This window comes from Herpailurus yagouaroundi, unplaced genomic scaffold (assembly GCF_014898765.1).
Source record: "Herpailurus yagouaroundi ecotype Mexico unplaced genomic scaffold, PumYag 182, whole genome shotgun sequence".
In the NCBI taxonomy this organism is placed as follows: Eukaryota; Metazoa; Chordata; class Mammalia; order Carnivora; family Felidae; genus Herpailurus; species Herpailurus yagouaroundi.
The window spans coordinates 39399446-39413274 of record NW_024412413.1 but is presented as its reverse complement, the minus strand read 5'-3'; the positions used below and the strand labels follow the sequence as shown (position 1 = coordinate 39413274).

At 37.5% G+C, this 13829-nt stretch overlaps 1 protein-coding gene across 2 annotated transcripts in view; it reads right to left on the bottom strand.

Annotated features, from left to right (window-relative positions):
* The window catches only part of PAWR (pro-apoptotic WT1 regulator), a 144867-nt gene that overhangs the window by 130058 nt on the left and 980 nt on the right, over positions 1 to 13829 (bottom strand). For both annotated transcript variants that reach the window (XR_005795410.1, XM_040491351.1), the window contains exon 2: positions 13584 to 13829. Coding sequence is in view for 1 of the 2 variants with exons in the window: in XM_040491351.1 (XP_040347285.1) it covers positions 13584 to 13829 (246 nt within the window). In the remaining variant the exon portion in view is untranslated. The remainder of the gene's footprint in view (positions 1 to 13583) is intronic.

Here is a 13829-nt window from a genome sequence, read left to right as displayed (position 1 = left end):
TATAGCTGTATCAAAACACCCAAATCATGAAGCACCTGGGTGGTTCAGTAGGTTGAGCTTCTAACTCTTGATTTTGGATCAGGTCATGATCTCATAATTCATGGGATCAAGCCCTGCATTGGACTTTAGGCTGACAGTGCAGAGCCAGCCTGGTATATTTTCTCTCTCTCTCTCTCTCTCTCTCTCTCTCTCTCTCTCTCTGCCCCTTCCCCGCTCACATGCTCTCTCTGAAAAATAAATAAATAAATAAATAAACTTAATAAAAAACCATATTGTGAAATATTCTGCTGCCATTAAGAATAACAACACAATGGGGCACCTGGTTGGCTCACAGAGGACGTATGACTCCTGGTCTCAGGGTCACAAGTTCAAGTCCCATATTAGGTGTAGAGATTACTAAAAAATATAAACTTTTTTAAAAAAAGAATAACAACACAGCTGTATCTCTACTGGCATACTAACATGTTCACAAGATACTGACAACAAAAAGGTTTAACAGTATTTGTAGAATGATTAAATTTCTGGATATATATTTTTTGTGTGTATGCCTAAATATATACTCAAGAATTGCATACCAAAACTATAAAGTAACAGTTACCACTAGACAGTGGGAATTATGTTTATGAAATAAAATATATGTAGCAATTAACATCTCTTTCAAAAAGCTGTTTAATTTTTTTATCTCTTTCAAAAAGTTTAAAAAGAAATAACATGCATGATAGAGTCATATTTAAGTTTATAAAAATGTACATAAGATATAATTCTATTGCTTAAAAATAAAAATGGAAAAACATGTCAAATTGATATATCTATAGCTAATCTTTGCACAGTCCTGTTTTTGCGATTTTATTTTTAATTTTCTACAAAATAAGTGGGCATTATATTTATATCATCAAAAATAAAGAAACACTATTCCTAAAAGATAGTTTTGAGAAGCACTTGGTTTCCTCTAAGATAACAGAGAGAAGGGATGAAGGGGAAAGGGAAAATCTGTGGAAGTTGAACAAATAATATGTGAGAAAAGTTTCAAAGGCATTGCTCACCCTTTAGCACCTGTATTCCAAGCATCTATATTGCAGGTTAACTCAAAGAATGTGGGAATGGAATAAACACCAGCTTTTAAATCAAGTACAGGGCAAAGTCTAAACCCAGGGACAATATTAAACTATAAACTTCTCCATGGTAACAGTACAGAATCTGGCCATTTAGTATCAGCAGAGCCCCCAACTCCACTCCATCCTGCTCCTCTAAAAAAGTCATTCCCAAATCTACAGTACAGAATTATTTTCATAATAAAGAGAATTACTTGGGTACAACTTTGTTTAAAGGCTATCCTCTCATCTCTTTTCAACCCACATGGAAACTTGAATTTATTTATTCTATTATATGCACATAATTTTTAAAGGACTTTGTATTGTTTACTATCCTTGGATCCCTACCTTCAAACAAGAAAATCCTCCTAATGACTTCAAGCTAGACAGGCAAAAATTTTTCATTCCAGAAGGTGTCAGAGTTATTGTATACATGTATGGACAGAGGAAGGAAATACCTAGCCAACAATACTAACAGAGAACAGCAGAATAAAGTCTGAATTCCTTGGCATGGCATTTAAATCCATCCCAATTGGTCCGTATCATTCTTCTTCAGCTGTTCTCCATTCTCTCTCCACCATGAATTCTCTGCACATCAAAGTTTCCTGTTAGAACATATCCCTCCCTCTTTCCACAATGATAACCAATGTATGTGCATCAGCACCCAAACAAATCTGCAGTCAAATCCAAGTTCTGTCAGTATGGCCTTTGGGCAAGTCACAACTTCTTTGAGGCATCTTGTAAAATGAGAAATATCTTTTTTTTTTTTAATTTTTTTTTATGTTTTTATTTATTTTTGCGACAGAGAGAGACAGAGCATGAGCAGGGGAGGGGCAGAGAGAAAGGGAGACACAGAATCAGAAGCAGGCTCCGGGCTCTGAGCTGTCAGCACAGAGCCCAATGCGGGGCTCGAACCCACAGACTGTGAGATCATGACCTGAGCCGAAGTAGGACACTTAACCGACTGAGCCACCCAGGCGCCCCGAGAAATATATTTTTAAAATCTACCTGGTGAGTTAATGTGAAGGTTAAAAATAATGCAAGGAAGGGGCACCTGGGTGGCTCAGCTGATCGAGCGTCCAACTTCAGCTCAGATCATGATCTCATGGTTCATGAGTTAGAGCCCCACATCAGGCTCGCCTCTGTCAGCTTGTCAGAGCCTGCTTCAGATCCTCTGTCCCTCTCTCTCTGCCCCTCCCCCACCTGCACTCCCCCCAAAATAAAAAATAAGTATTAAAAAAAAGAATGCAAGGAAACCTTCCCACTCAGTGCTAAGCATACAGGAGGTTATATATATATATATGTATATATATATATATAAAATATACTGCTATTATTTCCTGGCTTTGTGCCCTCACACATGCCATTCTCTTTACCTAGAATGTTACCATGTTTTCCCTCCCCCCTTGGGAAATCCTTCATACCAGTCTAGTCATAGGGCTTAATACTGCTTTATCCTATATAAAGCCCTCCTTGACTCCCTCATGTAATTGATGGCTCCCTTTTATTAGCTAGTTCAGTACTCTGCTCTTTTATCCATCATAGTTCTTATTATACCAAATTCTATTTATCTGTTATGAACTGAATATTTGTGTCTCCCCAAAATTCCTATGTTGAGATCCTAATCCCCAATGTGACAGCTTTAGAAAGTGGAGTCAGGTCATGAGGATGGAGCCCTCACAAATGGGATTAGTACCCTGATAAAAGAGATCCCAGATATCTCTCTCACCCCCTCCACCATGCGAGGACAGAGTAAACCAGGAAGCAGGCTCTCTCACCAGACATCAATTCTGCTGATGCCCTGGACTTCTCAACCTCCAGAACTGTGAAAAATATCTTTCTGATGTTTATAAGCCACCCAGTCTATGGTATTCTGTTATAGCAGCCTGAGCGAAGAAATTATCTTTTTCTCTGAGAGAAGACTGAAAGTTCATTAAAGACTGGGGAGTATGTAATTCATCTTTGTATCATCCAGCACTGAAGCTGGGGCACAAAGCAGGCACTCAAATGATTCTGAGTAAACCAAGTAAACGAGAATCTAACAAAACTGCTGTAGCATCAAAGGGCGAGGAATGACAGGGGCAAATATTACAGAGGAGTCAAACAGGTTGAAAGTAGAAAAGCCAGGGGCATGTAGGTGGTTCAGTTAGTTGAGCATCAAGAGTTCAGCTCAGGTCGTGATCTTGAGGTGAGTTTGAACCCCACATTGGGCTTGTTGCTGTCAGCACAAAGCCCACATCTGATACTCTGTCCCCCTCTCTCTGCACCTCCCTGACTTGCACTCTCTCAAAAAATAAACATTTTTAAAAATTTGAAAAAAAAGCAGCAGCTATCTCATTTGGCCATTAGGAAGTCACAAGCAACCTTGAAGAGATCAATTTCAATTAGGTAGCAGGAAATGAGCAAGGTAATGGGGGTGAGCACATGAAAACAAGGCCTTTAAATTGAGCAATTAAGAAAAGTTAAGTGGAAGGTAAACCAGAATTAAGAGAACATTTCTTCATGGCAAGATGAACCAAGAGGGAGAGGCCAAGTATTTAAGAAAGAAAGAAAAAAAATAGGCAAGATTTACATAGTAAGCAGGGTACAGTTAGCTCTGGAGGACAGAGGGTAGGTGTGTGCTATACTCAGCTAAAAGGAAGAAGGCTGAGGATAAATTTTCCAGCTCAAAGCATTGTTATGTAATTTTCTAGTATCAGTGAAATACCTCTCAATCCATCCATTCCTTTCCTTTTCTGCTACCATTGCCCTAGCAATCAGTATATTTTTTAGTATTAATACACTCTTAAGAAAGTATACTCATCTCTAGTGACATCTGCTCCCTAGTCCTTTTCCATCTCATTACTTGATCTTATCAAGCCACCATTTCACATATTTTGGACAGATGAATGTGGATGTGCACATAAACGTACAGATAGATGTAAGCATGTGGGTATATACATATACACTAAAATATTTGTTGAGAAAACTGGATTTGTTCCAATGCAACTGATACATTAGGAAGTTGAGCATAATACTAATGTTGCGTTTGCATTATGTCCAACTGAAAGAAACACTAATAATGCAACACAGATAATGCAACAAACACAGTGTCCCAGAAACACACAGAATGCACACATCTCAAACATCTGCCAGTTCACTCCTTGTGTTACAAGCCATACCCATCCACATGTGGTGTTACAGTTTCAGTCCAATTTCAGATAACCCTTCCTCCAACACTTCACAAATTGCCACCCTTTTAACACCCACTATAAGCAAACTCAGGTCTGTTTTGAGGTCAAGTGTCATAATCAATGTAGCATTTATGCATTTCTTAATCATTTAACATGTGTAAAATTGTGCTGCTAGTCTTAAGTTTGTATCTTTTTACATGTGACTGAAAACATTTTGAGTGTTATGCCCCTACACTCCATTTTTCTATATGTCCTGTAGTTTTGTGTGATTTTGCATATATGATGAGTTTTAGGAACTTTTATGTTGAGTTATAACTTACACTTATAATTACTGCAGCTCTAATTACCAATTTCCCAATGAAATCAAAGACTACAGAGAAGATTAAAAAAAAAAAAAAAGAAAAATGGGCTTCCCTCACAATTATCTGAAGGTCCTAGTACCTATGAGACACTTTGAAAGACCCAAATGCTTGTCTTGAAGAATGTTTCAGGAAACAGAATACATGAAAAGAAAAAACTATATTGCTGTTTATCTTAAGACAACTTACTTATCTGCCAATCAGCAGGTACATAATAGGGAGAAGTAGTAGTAGAGTCCTTTACCAAAGAAGTGATGCCTAAGTATTTTAATATCAAGTAACACATACATATCCATCCATAAAGACAGAAAGTATAATGGTAGTTGCCAAGGGATGGGGGAGGGTTGAATGGGGAGTTACTGTTTAACAGGTATAGAGTTTCAGTTTTACAACAGGGAAAGAGTTATGGAATGGATAGTGATGATGGTTGCACAATAATATGAATGTATTTAATACCAATGAAAGTACACTTAAAAATGGTTAAGATTTTATATTTTTATCATTTTACCACAATACAAAAAATAATAATAATAATCCCTATATTATACACCAGAAACTAATCATTTAAAAATCCATACTTATTTTCGAAGAATAACACCATAAAAATACTCATGATTAAATACTAAATACACAAATCTATATGATGTGATTCCAATTTTTATGTAGATACAGAAAAAAAAATCAGAAATAAGAATAAGATAACAGGTGATGTTTCTCTACCTCTTCTTGTATTTCCACAAGGAAAAACACATTAGTTTTAACAGAAGGAAAAATTAAAGATTATATAAGTTTGGTGTGGATCGACTTTTGCTTGGTTGCACTATAGGATGTCAAGAAGTCTTGTCAAGAACGTGAAACACAGGGGCACCTGGGTGGCTCAGTCGGTGACGTGTCTGACTCTTGGTTTCAGCTCAGGTCATGATCTCATGGTTCCCGGGATTGAGCCCTGTGTGTGGCTCTGAGCTGACAGCACAGAGCTTGCTTGGGATTCTCTCTCTCAACCTCTCCCTCTCTCTCTCTGCCCTTCCACTACTGTGCTCTCTCTCTCTCAAATTAGATAAACTTTTAAAAAAAAACTATTTAAAAAAAGATGATCACAGAATAAACGTTTATTATCCAATTTTCACATGCAAAGTTTTGAACTTGGAGCAGCTTCTCCCTTTGAGGTATACAATTTTGTTACTTTAAGAAATTAAATATTCTTACAATATCATTCAGACATGGTGCCTAGCATATTTTTAAGTAACTCAAGGAGAACATGATAGATGGCTAAGGCTTGACTCTATACCAGTAGGTGTATGGCTATGAACACAAATGCCTGAGATTTAAACTGAAAGCTCCCTCAGCAATAACCAAATGCTTTAAGAATCAATTAGCTAGCTAAGAATGCCTATGGATTTAATACGTGAGAGTAGTAAACAAAAGAGAAAAAGTCATACACTTGGGAATATTTTGATAAGATAGAAAAAAATCTGTTTTAAGAGTGTTAACTAATTATTAAATACATTTAAAAACATAATTATACACTTTCTGTTAAATATATGTAAAAATGAAAAATGAGGGGTGCCTGGGTGGCTCAGTCAGTTAAGCATCTGACTTCGGCTCAGGTCATGATCTCACAGCTTGTGAGTTCGAGCCCCACTGGGCTCTGTGCTGACAGCTCAGAGCCTAGAGCCTGCTTCTGATTCTGTGTCTCCCTCTCTCTGCCCCTCCTCTGCTCATGTACTCTCTCTCTCTCTCTCAAACAAATACACATTAAAAAAAAAAAAAAAAAGAAAGAAAGATGAATGAAAGTGAAGTTTAAATTATATATTAAGTGTTAGAGGTTTTTCTTTTTTTTTTTTTTTCTGTTGTCTAGGCTTCTAACAAAATCAGGACAAGAAGCAAGGCAAACACAACATTTTGCACTAACTATATGATATTACCTAAATGTTTAGGGTGCTTTGAATTTCCAAGTAGCTCAAGCTGTCTCTTAAAATGTCTATGAAGTTTTTAATTAACAGGAAAAAAATGAATTTTCAACATCCCAATAAGAAATTTCCATTAGACATCAACAATTAGTTATCACTATAACCTACACAGTAGCTGTAATTTACCATTTTAAGAACATTTTTAACACTATTTTGATTCACGTAACAATCCTGTTAGATAATCAGTATCAATTTCATTTGACAGATCAGTAAACCAGTACAGGACATTAAGTACACTCAAACTTCAGAATTACAAGACTCACTCAAGAAAATGTTAAAACTCTGCAGTCTCGGGTAACCCCTCCCTGTTCCCAGACTGAAGTGGATCCCAGAAATCTGCATTTTAAATAAACAATGCAGGTGATACTGGTACAGGTTGTCCCCATCCCCATCCCCTCCCCCCCAGCCACATCTTTTAAGACACTGATTTAAGTAACGTGACTAAGGTTTTAGGTGGTTTAATACTCCATTTTTACTTTGAATCAAAGTTCCCAAATGTTTAGATAGTAGAGCTTTGCAGATCTCCATGAAAGACATGTAAAATTTTAAATAAATTAGAAATTTTACATTCAGTTAAATTAAATACCTCTTATACTAAACTCCTATACCACAAACAAGTGGTAGTAGGTGTCTAAGTTTTAAGAAACATAAAACCAAGGTGCCTGGGTGGCTCAATTGGTTAAGCATGTGACTCTTAATTTCAGCACATGTCATGATCCCAGGGTAGTGGGATCGAGCCCTGGAAAGATTCTCTCTCCAGACACCTGGGTGCCTCAGTCAGTTAAGGGTCTGATTTCAGCTCAGATCATGATCTCACAGTTCATGGGTTTGAGCCCCTCATGGGAATCTGTGCTGACAGCTGGGAGCCTGGAACCTGCTACTTAGGATTCTGTGTCTCTCTCTCCCTCTCTCTCTCTCTCTCTCTCTCTCTGCCCCTCCCTGGTTCGCACTCTCTCTCTCTCAAAAATAAAAATAAACATTAAAAAAAATCTTTTAATTAAAAAAAAAAGATTCTCAATCTCTTCTTCTGCCCCTCTCCCCCACTCACTCTCTCTCTCTCTAAAATAAAAAAAAAAAAAAAAAAACAATACGGGGTGCCCGGGTGGCTCAGTCAGTTAAGTGTCTAGCTCCTGGTTTCAGATTAGTTCATGATCTCACAGTTTGTGACTTCAAACCCCATGTGGAGCTCTGCACTGACAGAGTGGAGTCTGCTTGGGATTCTCTCCCTCCCTCTCTCTCTGCCTCTCCCCTGCTCATGCTCTCTCTCCCAAAATAAATAAATAAACAAAAAAAGTTTAATAAAATAAATTTAAATAATATCCAGGCTTTTAACAACAACAAAAAAACAAAAAACTGAGAAAATGCTACAATTATTTCATGTTCTCTGTGAAATGCAGGAAAAGCTGACACTGAATTATTTGACTCTGCTGCATTTTATACGGTGGGAAGATAAAACTTAGGTTCCATGGGTTCTAAATACATAATGAAAAATTAAGATGAAAATATAAAAGCACTCAGAGCACAATTTTGTGAATATACCAAAAATCCATTGAACTGAATATCTTAAAGGATTAATTCCATGGTATATGAATTTTATCTTACTTTTTAAAAAGAAAAAAAGCACTCAGAAGATTTCAAACTCCTATATTTGCCAATCATTTCAAACTTCTAAGACATGTATTAGTATTACTATTAAATAGCATAATTATTTTCTGGCCTGTATCACAGGTGGTAAAAACCAATGTAGAAATAATAAAGAACATAAATAAAGCCACCAACTTGATAGCGATTTTAAATAAGAATTCTGATGCCACTGTTCCTGTTTATTTGCTGCCAATTTTTCCCAATAAAGTCCCACCTTATCTGCCTTTCATTATAGGGCTATTCTCAAATTTATTAGTAATATAAATGACTAATTTTACATTTTACTCCTAAAATAATCTTTGTCTTTCTTAAACTAGGTATATAGTATATAATACACCGAAATATAAAACGGTTACTCAGCACAAGGCTTTAAAAGCAGACTATCTCTACTCTGCTTCTTACCGTGTAGGTAACTTCAGGCAAGTAAGTAATTTACTCTCTCTGCCCCATTTTCCCAAAGGGCTGTAGTGAGAATTAAATGCACCAACACATGTACAGTGCTCAGAACAGTGCCTAGCACTTAATAAGCACACCATAAATGTCATCTACTTAGTTACATAATTATTTTTATGGAAAAAGATCTCTCAGCTTAGACAACTCATTATAAATCCTGATAATATTCCATTTTCAATTTACCTTACCAATGAGTTCACATTTAGGAAAACTGGGCTTAATATCTAAGTAGCCTTGGTGTTTATGCTATATCTACCCTATTCACAAGCCCAATTTTCTCCAACCCTGAGTCACTATTAGTTCCTCTTCTGACTCATCACATAGAAAGGTAGACAGTCTGGTATATAATGGGCATACCAAAGGCATTTCTTAATCTACCTGGATTCACATGGTTTACTTAGTCAAACTTGTCCCATATAATGTTCAACAAATACACTGAATAATTATGACTTAAAATTGTGCTCACTTAAAAATGCTTTCTATATATTAAATGCTCCTTCAAACTATGGAGTAGGTGTTTTAACTCCATCTTGACAGAAAAACAACATATCACTTATGTAAAAACAAAGATTCATATTTTCTGATCTAGCCAAAAATAGATTATGCTGATGGCCTGGTGTTCAAAATTTTGCCAAGGAAACTATAGAGGGTCAGAAGCAATCTCTGAGCCTACAAATTTGACCTTAATTTCTAATCAGTTCCTTTTACTCTTTTCTCCATTCAGAGGTTTAAATTATTTAAGATAACCTCTAATAAAAAGTTATAGAAAAAAATAAAAAGTTATAGGAAAACAAGCTACATATTGCAAAATTGGCTGATTCTTAAAAATTAATTCTTTTAATATTTTATTAATTAAAAATTAATTCTTAAAAATCCCGCTCTCCCAAGATGCACGCACGCGCGCGCGCACACACACACACACACACACACACACACACTGAAAATACTGCTCTACCAGATATTCACTTTCCATGTGATCCTGAGTCATTTAAGCTCTTCAAGCCTCCATTTTCTCCTCTGGAAATGAGGATATAAAGAGAAACAGTAACTACCACATGGGATTGCTGTGAGCATTAATTAAAACATAAAGTACTGTAGCCAACCACTATGAAAATAGTAAGTTTCAATACGTGTTAACTTTGTATTTAAATCAAAATTTCAGTATCATTTGACCTTACCTATTGAAATATTTTATTAACCACCTCCGTTAACCCACTCATGCAAACCTATTCAACGGCAATAACTTCACAAGCACTCTGAAAACAGGGGTGGTACTGCCTAGGAACCCTTCCTCAACTATCCCCGTCTTCCTTAGGTTAGGTACCCTGCTCAGCCTGCATTAAACACTGTACTTACCACAGTTCCCTATATTACTTGAGAGGCCCTGTGGGCAAGGCCTGTGTCCTATTCATTTCTGTATCCCCAGACTGCAGCCCAATAGTTCTTAACCCTGACTCACAGTAGAATCACATGAGAAGCTTATCAAAATATTGATGCCTGGGATCCATCCCAGACCCATTAAATCAAAAGGGGCTCAGGGAGGGAGAGGGCAAGTATTCTGCATGAGGAGCATTTTTTTAAGATCCTCACATGATATTAATGCACTTCCACAATTAAGAACCACTACACTCAGATTTAAAACACCATAAGTATGTATACACGTATGTGTGAATGGATGTATAAATATATAGGTACAGAAATGTAAGTCTCAGCCCAAGAGCCTCATCACCAGTAGCTTCTCTCAGCCCCAATCACCTCTTCCCCCTCAACACAAAACTTTTTTTTTCCAGATTTTTAAGTGATCTCCATACCCCAATGTGGGGCTCTAACTCACAGCCCTGAGATCAAGAGTCACATGCTCCACTGACTAAGCCAGCCAGGCACCCCTACACATAAAATATTTCTAATAAACAATTTGCTGTGTTAAGATGGCTTTTCAATTGTTAACTCAGTACTTAAGTTTTTTCATATAATTATGCCTTATCCTTCTTCCAGGATTATAGCCCTGCTCCTTGAGAATATACACTGCCTTACTCTTCTTGTTTTTTTTCCACAGCCCTTACCATACTGCCTGAACACAGACATGTAATAAAGATCTGACTGATCTAATAAACGTATACCAAAATTACTGGCAAGAACAGCCAAATTATCCAATTTGAGCTATTCCCCCAAAAAAGTAGACAAAGTAAAAATTTAGGGAAAAAAACATTTTTTAATCTCTAACTTGGTAATCAAGAACAACTAAAGTTTGTCTCACTAATAAGCATCTGTATATTTGCACTTTTTATTACAGTCATCACAAGTACTATCCCACCCAGCTTCCCATCCCCATCCATCACATCTAGTTTGAGACCTGCATCCTTGCTAATATTATCTTGTTGCTGTTTGTGATATCTTTAATTGTTGTCAGGTAGCCTTTACAACAAATTTTATAATATTTTGTAATTAGTAAGATAAGTTAATGAAAGTCACAGTGAATGTGTCAAACAGATGTTTAATAAATACTTCCTGATGGAACTTCATGTTTATCAACCACAAAAATCGGCTTTTGCATGTGAATTATATGCTACTTTCCTAATAGAAACTTGGTTGAGAATACTGTCTGAAAATAAGAGAGTCTTTCTCAACATCACATATAATACAAGTCTATTTTTGAATGTTGACAGATTAATAATTGTCTGCTTTTCTGATATTTACACACCTGAAAACTTTATAAAATATGATATGACTTCTTAAACCAACAGTGCTACATTACACAAGAAACTCCATACCAACTGACATTCTCAGTGTTGAAACTACTAGGAGAAATGAATGGCACACAATTCTAAAAATACAACCTGAAGAATATAAAGATGGCCCATCTTTAAAGTTTTGTGTCATATATTTACCACTATTAAAATAATCTGAACGACTTAAGCTGTTTTTACGAAAATATGAGGAGGCACTCAACAAGTATGCCTGCTAATTAGGTACTGCGTTAAAACATTACCATGTTTTGTTGCGTCCTACAGCAACAGATAGAGCCATAGTTACCACAAAAAGAAAGCAGTCCTCAACTCTCTATTCAATAAAAAAGGTTCAAATTCCACAGAGAAAAAAAATGGTACCCTAGGTTGTTTGTTTTTAAGGAAGATTAAATTTAGGAGTTGCCAACACCCAAACGAAAAACATTCCAGAGTATTAGACTCAATTGTAGTGGGGAGTGATCTACATTCTCAGCACTATGTTCCCTAACCCAAAGCAGGAGCATTAACAATGGATGTTTCTTAGGATCTCGCATGATACACCACACTTATTTCCCCCGGTAAACATAATGCTTGTTAAAAACAAAAACAAAAAAGGTACTGGAGAAGTAACAATTCTAGTACAAGCAGCCTGACAAAAAATAAAGTTTAACATCTGCCAAGATATTTCCCAAAATAAGACCCCTGTCAGATGAACAATGAGGAAAAGACTGAAAATGACTAATTCTTTTATTTGGACCATCAGCTACTTTTAAAAATAAAGTTGAGGAATGTAGCTTTTCCAGAGCCCTGTCTTTAGTTTCCCCTTAATCTTCATATTTTTAACAACAACAACAACCAAAAAAAAAAAAAAAAAAAAACCCTAGAAATTTGATTACCACTCTCATGAATTCCTTTTAAAGCAATTTAATGAATAACAGATCTTTTGTGCAAGTAGCAAACCACAGAGGACAGTTTTGCTGGCTGATAAAATCTCGCTGAAACATGCATATAAAAATATACCCTTCAAAGACAAACTGTGATTTTCCAGGTATGGAAATCATATTAACACTTAAAAAGTTGGGTATGTTTGACATATACCCTAGCTTACTCTGAATGTTTTTACTTGAACCACAACTGAAGTTAGCATATTCTTATTAATTATTAACTAGGTATCAAAGTTGAATACAAGGCCACGAGTAAAAAAAAAAAAAATTTTTTTTAAGAGTAAAACCTAATGAGCCAATGGGAAAATGATACAACTTCTTTGGGTGAAACAAAGTTGTGGAAATCACTTCCCAAAACTCGTGCACTTCTATTCAAGTAACCAAAATTTGCTTAGAAAAAAAATTTTTGACGGTAGAGATAGGTGCGGTTACACACTAAGTAAAAATGTTTCACCACTCACTCTAATAGAAAGACGTTGCTGCCTGCAGGAATGTTGAGACTGCTCAAAAATACAAAACAAAAACAAAAACCCTACCACAAATGTTTTCCAGAATACGCAGAGCCAAATACTTAAATACACGGAAAGATCGTCTTAGCAAAAAGAACTGTGGGTTGCTACAGCATTCCTATTGTCCTAAATACCACTCAGAATAAACTGTGCGCGCGCGCGTGTGTGTGTGTGTGTGTGTGAGTGATGGGGAGCGCTCTTCCCAAAAGCTAGCTTAGATATGAAACAGTGCATACACTCATTCAGATACACTCATCTTGGATACACTGAAAGATAAAGCTGTCTCGCATAGTGCTAAGGCCACGTTTCTTTACAGGTGCTATTAAACACTGTCAAGAGAAAAGAGATAAACAATCTGATAACTTCCGAGGGGCACGTGGGAAACTAAACAGCGTATGTCGTCATCACCATTAATCAATTTTTCTAACTGATGAAGTAGAAACAAACAACCCTAAGCGGGCAAGTCCTGGAACCACGAGTAGTCTTTCCACCAATGTAAAGGATCCTGAATCGGAGACCGCAGCCAGGAAGCCTGAAAAGCACGTGTCCTACTTTGCGTTTGGGGAACTTCCCAGGAAGCATTTGCTCACAGTAAAACTCCATCACCCTCGGCCTGCATAACTCAGCGAAAGGATAAAAGTACGAGCTGGAGTGGGGAACCTCTGCCCCCCCGGGGCCCCGGGAAGCTCCCTCCGCGGCCCCCCGCCCGCTCACCTCTGCCGCGGGGATGTTGACCACGCCGGTGGAGCGACGCTTCTCGCGCAGCTTTCTCTTCTCGATCTGCCCCTTGCCCTTCCTGGCACTGGGGCCCGAGCTCTTGCCCTTGTCCTGGGCGCCGTCCCGCTCCTCGTCGTCGCCCCGGGCCGGCGGTGCCCCCGAGGCGGAGACCGCGGCCGCGGCGGTGGGAGGCGGCTCGTCCTCGGGCCGCCGGGGGCCGGGGGCGGAGCGGGGCAACGCCGC